The following is a 14,927-nucleotide window of genomic DNA, read 5'->3' on the forward strand; positions in this document are numbered from 1 at the left end:
GGGGTCTGGTTTATTAACATTGAAATAGTTTAACTTAATGCTATACATTCCTGCTCCCCTAGTAATTTGGACTCAACAGCTCATTAAGATCCTGTGGAGCTCAGCAGTCTGTTTGCCCTGTTGGAGCAGAGCAATGGAAAGCTGACTTCCTTCTACCCTAAGCAAGCACAAATGTCAGTTCACTTTGACACTCATTAGCACTTTACTCCCCGGGAAATTCTGTACCACTGCATATGCGCACAATTTATGTCCCCCCACAGGTTTCTTTGTTTTCCTGCAGAAAAATTACTTTCTGACTGGGAAGCAAAGGGAATCCACAAAAGTGGTCATGTGACCCTCCTCAGCAGTATGTGTCAGGTGCTCAGGGCAGCCAGCAGAGAGGTCAATCACTGTGGGGCAGGGGCGGGACTAGGGAAGACATGGCTGGTGGCTCCTATCCTGCACTGGGCTCAGCTGCTAGTCCCTGCTGGGCTGGGGCAGACGGAACTTCTTCTTCCTCTGCATGGCATCTGGGGCCAGGTCAGACCCACTTCCAGATTTCTCCCCAGGCTGTAGGAAGCTCTGCAAACTTCCTCCACCCCACCCCAGCACTTCCTGCACCCATCACTCCTCAGTTGCAGGGGGAGGGATCACTGTCCAAACCCCGTGCATCCAGACCCTCCCACCAAGTCTCACCCACCCTGCACCTATAATGCCCCCGAGCCTCACTCCCCCTGCACCTAGACCACCCTGATGAGCCACCCAGATCCCCACTCTATCGAGTCCCAACCAGCTGCACCTGGATCCCAACCTCACTGAGCCTCACTCCCCCAGCATCTGGCTCCCTCCACACCCAGATCCCCCTGCTGAGCTCTATCCCTCCCGCACTCAGACCCCCACTGTTGAGCTCCAACCACCTTCACCTGGACCTCCCTGCAAAGTCCCATTACTGTTGCATCCAGAACCCCCCAACAAGCTCCTGTGCATCCAGATACCCCCCACACCCAGATCCCACACTGAGCCACCTCCACTCACATTGCCCCACACAGAACCCTCTCAACCCACACCTGAATTCCCCCCACACAAAGCCCTTCCACATTTGGATCCTGTCTTGCTGAGCCTGCCTGCACACACATGGTGTACCTGGCACAGGGGGGCAGGGCTCTTGGGTGTTTCTGGGGCAGGTCCAGTCCTTCCGCTGGGTCAGGGTTGGGTGCAGCCTTTCCGCTGAATCCATGTCCTAGGGGGGAGAGGGGGAGCTGCACAGTGATCTCCCACCTCTGTGCAGCCAGTGCTCTGTACCCCAATGACATGCTGGAGCCTCCACATTTATTTGACAAATAAAATTTGAAAAATATTGCAGAATTTTAAAATATTTGGCACAGAATGCCCTCAGGAGTAGCACTTGCACTGTCCTGTCCAGGCTACTTATTCCTCCTTAAGGAGCTTGATCCTACCGTGGCTACAGATAGATCCAGCCAGGCTTTTCCCTTTGGCTGCTATGGAGAACTTCTTCCCCACAGCCCTCTGGACATGAGGTAGGTGCTTTGCTCTTACATCTTTCTTTGTCTCCCTCTTATAGGAAGCACATCCCACCCCCAATACTGCACATATTGCCTGGTCACCTGAGCCAACAATACAGCACATTTAGGGCAGAAACTAGGATGTAAAATATGACTGCTTTTTGGCTCTGAGTAGCAGCACAGTCTATCCCAAGGAAGCAACCATGGTGGATGGGAAACAGAACCATTGTAGGTAAAACGGCCAGTTGAAAAGGGGGAAACAAGCAAGTGGAAGGTAAAGACAAAAGAAATTGGGAAAGAGAGAGAGGAAAGAAAAGAGTTTGAAAACTACAGATACCAATAAAGAAGAAAGGCTGGATTTGTGGCTAAGGTATAGGACTGTGAGCTCAGCTTCTGTTCCCAGCTCTACACTGACTGACTGCGGGATCTTAGGAAAAGCACGACCTCTTTCTACGTCTGTGTTTATCCAGGCTTAAAAGGGGGATGAATATATTGCTCCACCTCACTAGTCCTGGGATAGGAGTATTAGAGTGAATGATTATGAGAGGGGGAAGTGTGCACCCTTGATAGGCTCTCCTTGTACTGTGGACCCACATCATTCCTTTCTCTGAGAATCTCCACAGGCTCTACACCAGGGGTCTCAAACACGCAGCTCGCGGACTTATTTCCTGCATGCCATAAGCGCCGACTCCCCCACTCTGCCCCTCACCCCCGCCCCTCTCCTCACATCCCCCCCGAGCACGCCGCGTCCCCACTCCTCTGCCTACCTCCTGGTGTTTAGGACTTTCCAGGAGGGAGGGGGGAGGAGCGGGGACGCAGCACTCTCAGCGGAGGAGGCGGGGCCGGGGCGGGGATTTGTGGAAGGGGTTGGAATGGGGCAGGGAGGGGGTGGAGTTGGGGCAGGGACTTTGGGGAAGGGGTGGGGCATGTACTGAAGTGTTGCTAGAGGCAAAGAAACCCGGGCTGCCCCTTTCGTCTCCCCAGCCCCGGGGGCTTCCTCCTCCGCCTGCCCAGCGCCAGGCTGCCAACTTGTGCCAAGCCAGGCAAGTGGAGTGGCAGGAGCATAGGGCAGCGCGAGGCTCTCCCGTCACCCTCCCGGCCACACAAAAACGTGCGCTGGCTGCAGCAGGGCTAAGCGGAGCCGGGCGCTGTAGAGCTGCGAGCAGCAGAAGGGAGGGAGAGCAACAGGCTGAGCAGGGGACCCGCGGGGCCGCTGAGGCTGTATTACCGTGCTGGGCTGACGGGTGGGGGGGGGGGGGGTTGTGTTTTTTTTCTCAGTCAGCCCCTTGCTAGTTTCTCGGGGCATTGCAGAGTTTTCACATTTGAAAACAGCCCCCAACTCCTCACTCCTCCCTTAGAAACAAGCATGATTTGCAAACTGGGGGCGGGGCGGTGTTTCCAAGCCGTGAGTTCCACTGGCCCCTCTGTTTCCTTCTGCTCCCTCGTTACACAAGCCTTGTGCAGCTAGATACCTCTTGTGGCTATGGTAACACACCTCTTTTCATTAGGTGCCAGCAATGTGTTTGGTAAGACCTCAAACAGCTTAAAGTCTAGCAGAGATACACAGGAGCCAGGATGCACAGGAAGACCCAGAGCGGGGACTAACCTGGAGCAGTTTGGGAGAGGGGATTGTTTATTTGGGCATCTGTGGTGTGATTTGAATCATACCTGTCATTCCCCTTGGCTTTAAGGCTTTGTTGCAATGCACATGCTATGGGAGCCTGTTCTGAAAGGTGCTAAGCACCCTGAGATCCCACTGGTCTCAGTGGGAGGAGAAGGCACCTCAGCTCTGCACAAAGGAAGTTCTAACAGAGAGATGACCCAATTTGGGGGGGGGGGGGAGTAGTCAAAACCTGCGTCCCAGCCCCTTGCTGTTCTGGGCTGTGACCTCAAGCTGAAAGGGGATACCAGCTGCCTTCTGTGAGGTTCAGCGCATGCTCACTGCCAATGGCTCTTAGCCCACCAGTCCCCATGACAGCTCCCTCTACCTCCGCAAGGGTAAATGGCAATGTTTGGAACTACATATATATGTGAACAGTTTTTCTCTTCCATGAAGATTAACAAATCTTCAAAGGGCTCACTGATGAATATTTGCAAGCAACGCTTGAGATTGGTTTCGTCTCAGGATATCAAACCTAATATTGATGCCCTGGTTGATGCAAAACACTGCCAGCTAAGTTTCAGAGGAACAGCCGTGTTAGTCTGTATTCGCAAAAAGAAAAGGAGTACTTGTGGCACCTTAGAGACTAACCAATTTATTTGAGCATGAGCTTGCCAGCTAAGTGGCCAAAAATGAAATGACAAAATTAGCATTGACTTTTTGCATTACAGCTTTTAAAAAGTTAATACATTGACTTTTTATAGCATACTATATTACTCTTCATTTTTGACTATACTTTTGTATGGTTGTATGAAAAGTTTTGAGTGATGCGGCCCGCGGGCCAATGTACTAGTCTTCATGTGGCCCTCTTGGTGATTTGAGTTTGAGAGCCCTGCTCCCCACTGTCTTTTCCACTGCATACCTCCGATGAAGTGAGCTGTAGCTCACAAAAGCTTATGCGCAAATAAATTTGTTAGTCTCTGTGGTGCCACAAGTCCTCCTTTTCTTTTTGCGGATACAGACTAGCACTGCTGCGCCTCTGAAACCTGCTCTACACAGACAGTCACAATTTCTTTGCTTCTATTAAACTAGTGGCAAATCCCCCCAGATGTTAATGGGAGAAGCACCAGACACACTGCTCAGCTCCCGTCCCCCTCCCTCTACAGCAAGGAGCAGGCGCCCTCGCGCTCTGAACAGCCGGCATCCCGACACACCCCCACCCCTCCCCAGCGCGCGCGCGCTCCCTCTGCAGGGCGCGCACGCCTTTCGTTCGCCTCACAGCCTCCAGCCGCGACTTGGGTTCTGGGCGCTGATTGGCTGCTGCCTTCCCGCTTCCTTCCCCTCCTGCGAGAACCCGCCATTTTGAAAACCTTGTTGATTCCGGCCCGGGGAGAGTGTAAGCGCGAGACGTGGAGCGCGCGCCTGTCCCCACCCCCATCCCGGTCACTGTGAACTGTCGCCTTCAGCCGCCGCCCACACGGGCGAGAGGAGCCGGGCCCCGCCGGGCAGCGCCGAGCCGAGGTGGGTGAACCGCGACTCCGGCGGGGGGCTGCGGCCGCTGTGATGCCACGGCGGAGGGGCTCCGGGGCCAGAGGCCTGTAGGAGCCCCGGATCCCTAGCGTGGGCGGAGTCACTCCGGCTGTCCGGCCCTCCAGGGACCGAGCCCGGCCAGGCCTGTTCCCTGCGCGGGAGCCTGGGAGAGCCGGGCGCGGCGGGCGCCAGGCCCAGGGCAGAGTGAGCCGCCAGCCCCGTCCCCCGCCTGAGCCCGCTGCCACCCCCGCGCCAGGATCTCTGATTTTCCCGGCTCCGCTCCCTGCTGCCCGCGGCGAGTTGTTTCCCGCCTGCAGGGTTTCCTGGGGGCCCCAGTCCTGGCGGGGGCCCCGTCCCGCTCGGGGTCGCTGCTTTCCCCAGCCACAGCGCGGGCCGACCCGCGCTTCCGGGCAGCCCCCGCATCCCGCCCTGCAGAGCGGACGCATCCCCGTGGCCAGGGTCGTCAGTCTTGCTGTGCAGCGCACACGCTGCGGCGGCCACCCCGCCGTGTTAGTTCGCGTAGCTAATTCTCCACCCCCGGACGCTGGTCGCTGTCCAAAGCTGAGTCCCGTCGGTTAAGCAAGGTAACCTTCAGTGCCTTGAGTGTTGCTGAGGGGGAAGCTTGGCTACGTCTTTAAAATTGCTGCTACTTTTGAGTCGTGTGAACAAACTTAACAGCTGAGTTCAGGGCCAAGTTCAGTTTTTGTTTTCTGTTTGGAATTGGAGTAACAGCACAAATGATTGAAAAGTTACTTCTGAATGTGCTTATTAGGCATCTCATTTGGCAAACAGTGTGAAAACCCTTTTCTCCTCTTTCCCTTCCCTGCTTGAAATCGCAGGCCACATCCTCCCAGAGTAGGAATGGTTCTCAACCTTTCCAGACTACTGTACCCTTTCAGGAGTCTGATTTGTCTTGCCTACCCCAAGTTTCACCTCACTTTAAAAACTCAGGCTTCAGCCTCACCTAGTGGGGCTTTGGCCTTCTGCCCTGGGCCGCAGCCACTGGCCCTAGTGACCCAATTAAAACGAACTCACCCACTGCTTGAAAACAGCTGATGTAGTATATAGAACAGTATACATAAGTCATTGTATGACATTTTAGTTTGTACTGACTTTGCTAGTGCTTTTTATGTAGCTTGTTGTAAAACTAGGCAAATATCTAGATGAGTTGACGTGTATCTCCTGAAACCTCTCTGTTCTGTATGATTGAAGACCCCTGTTCTAAAGCATTTGTCAGGACACATTACATGAGGTTGATTATAAATATCTTATTGGAACAGCTGACCTTTTCTTAATCTATTTGCTTAACATTAGGAACAGGAAACAATAATCATGTGACTTGTAGGAGCTCTAGGACAGCTGTGTTTTGTTTCATTTTGGTTTTTTTTTTGTAAATTGTGATCACTTTTTCAAAGATACAATCACTGAACTTATAGACAGATTTTCTTCTGTCCCCCTGATAACCATTGCGTTACTTTGTCTTCAAGGGAATGTCTTCTCCTCCCCCCCCCCCTTCACAGAAATGAGATTTTTAACTTCAAAGCAAGATTTGAGCCATTTTAAATATTAATGCTATTAAGCAAGACTTTTTTTTAAATAAAGACATTCATTCAAAGCACTAATACATGATTGATGTTCCAGATTTTATGGCCAGAAGGATCAGACTAGATCATCTCATCTGATCTTTTGTATATAGCACATGCCATCTAGAATTTCATCCAGTTATCCTTGTTCCAAAAGCAGTGTGTACTCCTCTAAGTTGTTTTTTGTTCGTACATTATGTGAATGTGTACTTACTATATGACAACATAAACTTAAATCAATATGCATGTTTAACCAAAAGCAGAAGTAGAATATTCCCTATCTGAAGTGTGGCATAATGAAGATTGTGGGTTTTTTAAACACTTGTATTTTCTGACTCTTGATATTTTGTCAGGAGCTTTAAGCTATGTTAATGCAGTGTTGTTGCTTTCAGTAGGTATGGCTGTATAGTTCAGGATGCAGACTATGAGACCTTCATGTCTGGATGGATTTGATAACATTGCCATCTGTTCTAACTAAAACTTTTACTTTAAAATGCACTGTTCTTTAGTGGGGTATTCGCAAAGTCACAAAAAATGGCCAGACTTGCATGAGGAGGATGTGAAAAATTGTTCATATTCCTCTTTAGGTTTCCTGAATTTGTGTTTATAGCATCAAATAGTCAGTCTGAAGTATTCACAGTAATATTGTGACAGGACTTTTATCCAACAAAGATGTCTGGTAGATATATTTAGACTTGGACAAATGAGTTTTACTGGTAAATGTTAGTAAACATCAGTTGCACTGTACAAACATACAGGGATGAAAACATATTTCCATCAATAATAATTTAAATTTACAGATAGGCAAAGTAAGAAAAATGTTGCTTGAAAATCTACTAGAGTTTGATTTAAGGCTATTTACTATGTATATTTTGACACAATGCTGACAGTTTGTCTTGTAATGGTTACAAAGCTTTAACTTTTTGAATCTGTCAATAAATAATTGTCTGACTCTCTCCATAATTTCCCACAACTGAACATGTTTAAACTAAAGCTTAAAACCCCCAATATTGTGTATAAAAATTATAAAAAAACAGTTCTGCCACGCCTATGTAGATTCAAGAATTTTTCTTAGATGTTGTAATAGCAATGACAGTTCCCTTGTGTTCCACAGAACCACCCACCATGTCTTCCTCAAAAGAAGATACAATGTCTGCTGAACAAACAGATGAGAGAGAACCTGAAACTGAAAACAAAGTTGAGGAAAGTGATGAGGAGGAGGAGGAGGAAGAAGAAAAAGGTAGGTATACATGCAAAGAAAGGGAAGATTTAAAAATAAGGGCTGAATTAAGTGTCAGAGTATCAGACTATTCAGCAGTAATTCTTTGGTGTAATCAGTGTTCAAGGATGAGTGAGATGTAACAAACTAGAATATCTTTGGGAATGAAAGAGGGGGCATGGCTCTATGTGCAGATATTTCCTAATGTCTAACACATGAAAATCTAAGTTTATTTTATTAAGCTTCAGCACTTAATTTTAGGAAGTAATTTCCTTTTTTAATGTGACTAACTGTATTTGTAATACCTGTGGCACATCTTGACATGAGGAGTCTCAGTGGACCCTGTTGTTGCAATGGAAGCAAGCATCACATGGATGCTTACACTGTATCCATGTAATGGATGTTATTGTGGTGGGCAGTCCAGGGATAAGAAATTCCTGGTTGCTCTGTACTTGGCAGAGAAGGAGATTACAGTTGAAGACAGACTGAGTCTTTCCATGATGGAGCCTCACAAGTAGTTTCTATTCTGGTAATCCAGTGGAAGCTATAAGGAGCAACTCACCTGAACAAAAAAGAAAGTTCCTGTGTGTCCACCCACCACTACTACCTGTGCTATGATAGGTATTGACCAAGGCTCAATCCTAATAGTTCTATACTGGTCCAGAGCAGTGTGTTCCTCAACTCTGTTGTAGATGGCCAATATTGATACAGTCAGACTGGAAATCTGGCCTCGGATAATCTTTCAGAACCAGGGCACCTCACTCCATCCCAAACTGGAGAGCATTTTACCTCACTGCTTGTTTTCTGACAAGGTAGAGCTCTGTAGGCACGAGGTCTCTGAGGAGTTAGCTTATATCCTCTTTGCATCTTAGAAGCCTTCTACAAGGACTGATAATTCCAAGTGGAATATTTCTTCAGTATGTTGCAAAATCACAAATTAGCATGGGGAATTAGCAGGAGGAGCAGTAACTAAAATGACATAGACATAATTTTAAAAAAATCAACAATTTCATTTGAAGCATGTGTCAGACTGTGCTAGCATTTGAAATCTGACAGTTTGAAGGTTTTGTGGTTCTCCAGTCTGATTTTGTGAATACCGTGTTGTATTTCAGCCTTCATTTTGAGTGTCAACTTGATTATGTGCTTCACTGTATAATGTAACTGTCATGTGGGACTGCATCAATCCTTTTGTGTTAGGCAGAGCATGTGCCTCTGAGTTTAACCCTGAATGAGAGAGTCATCACTGGCCATTAACTATTCAATGGCATTACCCTGGCAGGACAATGGAGGCTACCAGCAGAACTGTTAAACCAGCAGCCCACGCAGGGTTGAGTGTGTAAGTTCCACTCAAGGGTTGGATAATAGAAAATCACTGCGTGAGAAAGTAAAATATGTTTCAGGTTGGCTTTAAGAGAGAGGCTTTCTAAGTGGGGGAAACACCATTGCTAGAAGAGAAAAAGATGCTGGGGATCCCCTAGGGGACACTGACCAAAAACCCAAAAGTCTTGGGAGTGGTGGGGACACTGGATGGGAGGGATTTGCATTCAGATATTTGTTGTTTATCCATAAATCTGTAACTCTTGTACTTTGAACAAAGTGTATATGATTAATAAGTTCCTTTGCAAAGGCTATTAATTCCTTGCTTTGACTATCATGTGATCTCTGAACAGTTAAACAGTAGTGCCATATGGTTGGACCTCTAGGGAGACTCTTGGGAGGTCAGCACTGGTTCTATGGGGCCTTGTGCTACAGGGCTCCACATCCTAAGAGGATGTACAGTAACTCCTTGCTTAATGTTGTAGTTATGTTCCTGAAAAGTGCTACTTTAACCGAAACGATGTTAAGTGAATCCAGTTTCCCCATAAGAATTAATGTAAATTGGGGGGGGGAGGGAGTTAGGTTCCAGGGAAACTTTTTTTGCCAGACAAAAAACATATAAAAAACTCTCTCTCAATATAAGTTTTAAACAAACAATTTAATACTGTACACAGCAATGATGATTGTGAAGCTTGGTTGAGGTGGTGGAGTCAGAGGGTGGGATATTTTCCAAGGAATGCCTTACTGCTAAATGATGATCTAGCACTCGGCTGAGCTCTCAAGGGTTGACACACTGTTGTTAAGATAGCTTCACGCTCTACAAGGCAGCATGAATGGAAGGAGGAGACACTGTGTGTGTGTGTGTGTGTGTGTGTGTGAGAAAGTGAGAGGGAGAGAGGAAGGAAGGGCGGGACAGACTCTCACCATGTGTGAGAGAGAGACACGTGCATTGCCCCTTTAAGTATGCTGACTCTACTCAAAGTACACTGCCTTTTTAAAAAGAAAAGGAGTACTTGTGGCACCTTACAGACTAACCAATTTATTTGAGCATAAGCTTTCGTGAGCTACAGCTCACTTCGTCGGATGAAGTGAGCTGTAGCTCACGAAAGCTTATGCTCAAATAAATTGGTTAGTCTGTAAGGTGCCACAAGTACTCCTTTTCTTTTTGCGAATACAGACTAACACGGCTGTTACTCTAAAACCTGCCTTTTTAAGTCGATTAGCAAGTTGAGGCAGCAGCAGCTGCTGCCAGCAAGCTCCCTCCGTTCTGAGCCCTATTGTGTCCTTCCTTCCCCAACCCCGTGGCTGTGGAGAAGGGGTACAGGGGAGGGGGACACCCTGTTATTAGCACCCTTCTTTCCCCTCTTCCCCTACCCCTCACAGCAAGCAGGAGGCTCCTGGGAGCAGCTCCAAAGCAGAGAGCAAGAGCAGCATACAGCAGTGGGGTGGAGGGAGGGATGCCTGAACTACCAGGCAATTGATAGCCTGCTGGGCGGCTGTTGCCCAGGGAACTTAGGGAGCTGCCGGCCCACCCTGGTTCCAAGCTCACATTGGCTAGCTCCATCGGGCTGCTCTTTCTGCTTGCAGTGGACCAAGCAGGTGGCTGCCAAACAATGTTATAAGGGAGCATGTTCTCTAATTGATCAACAACGTTAACCAGGACAATGTTCAGTGAGGAGTTACTGTACAAGACAGGGAGTCTAAATCCTGGGATGCTACAACTTAATTAAAATAGGATCTCATCAATATGCTTGTATAGAGATTATATCCAAACCTACTTTATTTATAGCTGTATATGTATAGTTCAGCTCAGTTTTCAGCAGATGTGGCTCCAGTTAGTTGTAAATCAGTTCTGTACTTCTCTTGGTTACATAAATTATAAGATGTTGTTTGGGGCTCTTGTTAGTTCAGACTAGCATTTTACACTAAAATTTTGCGCAATGTCTCAAGTTAATTAGGTACTTCTACTGCATGTTAGGATACTATAGCTGATACCTTGAGATATTTTGAAATTCTCCCCCTTCTCTCCATATGATAGCAGTGCAGTTACAGTGTTTGTCTCACTATTTGTGAAATGTTGTTATACTTAAGGGAAACTGTCTTTTGCAGAAAAGAGTCTCATTGTTGAAGGGAAGAGAGAGAAGAAAAAAGTAGAGAGATTGACCATGCAGGTATCCTCGTTACAAAGGGAACCTTTTACAATTGCACCAGGCAAGTTTGTCCACTTATTTCAGAACTATAATTGTTCTAACTAGTAGTGAATAGTGAAACTTCTTAAGTTGACTAAAGTATGAATCCTAGATAGGATAACTGAGCCACCATAAATCTTAAAATAGGTTGCTGATTTCTTTTTACGGAAAGGCTATTAAAATTACAGATGTGGAGAGGTTTGTGTAACTGTCAATCAACAATGTTGAAGTGCTTGAACAAAGTACATTTTTACCTGATCTCAGGCAGGCACATGATGTATAGCGACCATTTGTGAAAGCAAGAACTGCTGGGAATAAATGCTCTGTGTCCAAATATACTTGCACATCAGGTAACAAAGGAATAATATAAAGGTGGCTAGCAAGTTATTTAATTATGATAAACATGGTAAACAGGCAGTCATCTGCCGTCTGAAGTTTTTGGTCTAGGAGTAAAATAACTTTATTCCTCTACCTCAAAAATATTTCAAACACTTGCTGTACTTAAAAACAGATACTAGAAGTTATAAACAAATATGTCATTTTGAAGAATATGAATGAGAGACACAACATAACTTGCTTTAACTCTTTCAGGAAAGGGACAAAAGCTTTGCGAAATTGAAAGGATACAGTTTTTTTTGAGTAAGAAGAAAACAGATGAACTCAGAAATCTACACAAACTCCTTTACAACAGGCCAGGCACAGTAAGTCCATCTTTTGCATGATATTAACACTCTTTTGGTAGAGTAAAAAATGTATAGTGTATCATCACTTTTCCAAGTGGAAATGTGTGTCTTTTTAAAAGCAACATAGTTACAGTGCCTGCCTACAGAACGTTAGCATTAAGATAGACAAGCACTTAATTATAATTACACGTGAAATCCTTTATCTACCATTGTTACAATAACATCTAAGATTACTAACAGAGAAAATAATTTTTTTCTCACTTCTTCGAATTGTTTACCCCGTGTGTTTGACAGCACTACATACATAGTCGGTTTCACTGTGGTCTCTGCATATTTTGTGACATTTTCATATGCAACTGAGGGGAGGAGGACACTGCTTTATTTAAAACAAAACAGAACCCTAGTCTGTCTCCCCCCCCCCCGCCCCCCCCCCCAATATGTTTGAAAAACCACAAAAACTGGCAGGACTTGGATAGATGAAGTACCTGAAACAACTTAACTTGAGGCTGATCACACTTCAAGCTGATGTGTTACCCCTTTAAACTAATGTCACTTACATGACTAATCTCTTTAAAGGGATAAAATATAAAAGTAAAATTTGAAATTTGAAAAATAATTTGCTAGTGCAGAATATGTTCCAAATGATCTTAACTTTCATCAATAGCAAACTTGTTTCTGAACCATTTATGTGCTAATGAGCATACATTGTTTTGATATGGGGGTGGGAAGAGGCTTGGGTCATGGCTCATGTTGTGGGGAGCATCCAGAGAACGTAAGAAGGGAGATCAATCTAATTCTTTAGACTTTATTTCTAAAGGAGATGTTTTGAAATATGGAAGAGGCACTTATTCTTAAGCCTCATGTGCATTAGGGAAATTTTTGCAAAGATTTCTTATCATTGCTAACATTGGGGTCAGCTTCATTGATGGTACCAATGTTGAAGAAGCCCTAGTGTGGACAAGATGATGTAGTTTTAAGCACCCTGTTGACTACAACTGCTTCAAGCAAATGTGATGATCAAATGTTTAGAAGACCAGCTTCTGGTCTAAAGTAGAGCTCTCAATGCTGTAACCAGTGGTGTAGCTGAGCTGGTGTTAGCAATGGTGGGAAATGTTTGCAAAAATTCATTAGTGAAGACAATGCTACTAATGGAAGTTTGAAAGTCAAACTCAATGCTATTTTAAAGGGCAAGGAAGTATATGAAAAATACTTACATGAATCCAGGAATCTAAAAATACAAGTCTAAAACTTGCCAACCTTTAATGGCATAAAAATGCATTAACACAGAATTAAGATTGCTTGGTATGTCATCCCTCACAGAACGTTTTGTTGAGCAGAACTCAAACTACAAAAGACCAGGAAATGCAAAGTTAAGGTTGCCCATGCCACCTTACTCTGCCCTCTTCCATCAATGTCCCAGTACACCCTGTTTTACACACACAGCACTTAGATAATTCTGTAGTGGAAAACAAGTAGTTTACTTAACAAAATATAGAGATTCGAATGATAACTAGATGCTTCCGTGTCATAGAGCAATACTCATCCCAAAGTCCTAGTGTTTTACAGCCAGGTCCTTCCATTCATGAGACAAAGATGATGTCAGTTTGCCTGCTAGGTGAAATATTCTGGGTGTCTACACCCCAAGATATATCAGAACAATCCATTGTCCTTATTTATAAATAGTATTGCCGCGGTTTCTGTAGTTTTCCTATCTTATTGAAATTGCAAACTCCTGATTAGCCTTTGGCTCAGAATGCAAATAGACATGCATTGTGAGGTGGGCAATACCTGCTACACCAGACAGGGAAATAAATGTCTGTTACCCCCTGCCTGAAACAGCTGTTCCTTAGCTAGGTCTCACTTGCTTATCTGCCTTACAAACATAATTTTCAGTTTAGAGATGTAACTTCTTAATTGTTATCCATACATAGTTTCACAAGTGATTGTGATGATCAGTTGTTAAGGTCTCTTCCAAGAGCCATTTATTTGCCACCCTTTCATGAATTATTATTTATATATCTAATCCAGGGGGGTCCCTGTAAAACTGTGTGCATCCCCTGTGCCTTCTCTCAATTGGAATCAAGAGGTTCCTGGGTCATACTTCCCCATTGTTAATTGCGTCGAGTATCTGTTCACTGTTAACCTTGTTAGTGAAGACTGAAGCAAAATAGGCACTGAACACTTCAGCCTTCCTGATATTAGTTGGCTCTCTTTCCCCGCTAAGTGGAAGACCTACACTTTCTCTCATCTTTCTCTTGTTCCTAATGTATTTAAAGAAGCTTTTACTGCTTTTTATGTGCCTTTCTAGGTATAACTCTTTTTGTGCCATAGGCTTCCTGATTTTGTGCCTATATGTTTGCACTATTCTTTTGTACTCCTCCTTAGCAATTCATCCATGTTTCCACTTTTTGTAGGATTCTCTTTGATTTTTCAGGTTATTAAAGAGTGCCTAATGGAGCCATATTGGCCTCTTACTATTCTTCTTCTCTTTCAGGATGGATTTGATTTAAATCATGAATTTAAATCACTAGTCAGGAAGACTCGATTTAATCATGGATTTCTATATAAAAGTACATTCTTGTTGGTTGTCATAACCTTAATACATATTCTTCACAACTCAGAGATAGATGTAGGTTTAATTTTTAGAAGGTACACACTATACATTTGTAAAGTGATTTATTTTGAAAATTAGTTTTACAGCTATATCAGAAAATGAATGATTGGTTATTTCATTTACCAAAGGTAATTGAAGCAGATATTTATGAAGTCATTAGGAGGTAAACTATCTTCAGTTCAACAGGTTAATCATTAAAATTTGGAGGATTTTCTTGCTGTGCTGTATTAGGAGGAGAACATCACCAGACAGACATTTAAATTTGTTAAGGTCTCTACCTAAAACAACATTATGTATTCTGGATTTTTTTCTTCAACAGCAAACATATGCTTGTTTTGTTAAAAATATTATGAATTTTTGAATTTAGTGAAACATTCCAGTGTTTTCAAATCAGGTTTGTTTTTGTTAAAATTGTGTTAACTAAAATAGTTAAATGAAATGTTTTTTTTAAAAAACAAATTAAATCGAGTGTCAGCCAAGTCAACATGAGAAACTTAAAATATTGGCTTCTGCAGCTAACTCAGTCGTCTTCACCTTCATTTTCCTGTTTGTTCATAATCTGGAAAAGAAAAACAAGCTTTCCTGCTTTTCAGGTCCCAAATGATTTCTCAATTTGGAATGAATTAGTCCAAAGGAAGAAAATATACTTTCTGTACCGGCAGAAGAAGCTACTGCTATTAAGTGAGATTA

The 14,927-nt window shown here is 44.5% G+C and overlaps 1 protein-coding gene across 6 annotated transcripts in view; it reads left to right on the forward strand.

Moving 5' to 3' along the window:
• Positions 1-4,425: 4,425 nt before the first annotated feature.
• DEK (DEK proto-oncogene) overlaps positions 4,426-14,927 on the forward strand; it is a 33,505-nt gene continuing 23,003 nt past the window's right edge. The window contains exons 1-4 of one of the 6 annotated variants that reach the window (XM_048839959.2): positions 4,428-4,623; positions 7,330-7,455; positions 10,861-10,962; positions 11,532-11,641. In XM_048839959.2, coding sequence (XP_048695916.1) covers positions 7,341-7,455; positions 10,861-10,962; positions 11,532-11,641 — 327 coding nt within the window. In that variant the 5' untranslated portion in view covers positions 4,428-4,623; positions 7,330-7,340. Of the gene's footprint in view, positions 4,624-4,808; positions 5,217-7,329; positions 7,456-10,860; positions 10,963-11,531; positions 11,642-14,927 lie in introns of those variants that run through there. The other 5 variants (XM_048839967.2, XM_048839965.2, XM_048839960.2 and 2 more) reach the window with 5 other exon arrangements.

Source organism: Caretta caretta, chromosome 2 (assembly GCF_965140235.1).
Source record: "Caretta caretta isolate rCarCar2 chromosome 2, rCarCar1.hap1, whole genome shotgun sequence".
Classification (NCBI taxonomy): domain Eukaryota; kingdom Metazoa; phylum Chordata; order Testudines; family Cheloniidae; genus Caretta; species Caretta caretta.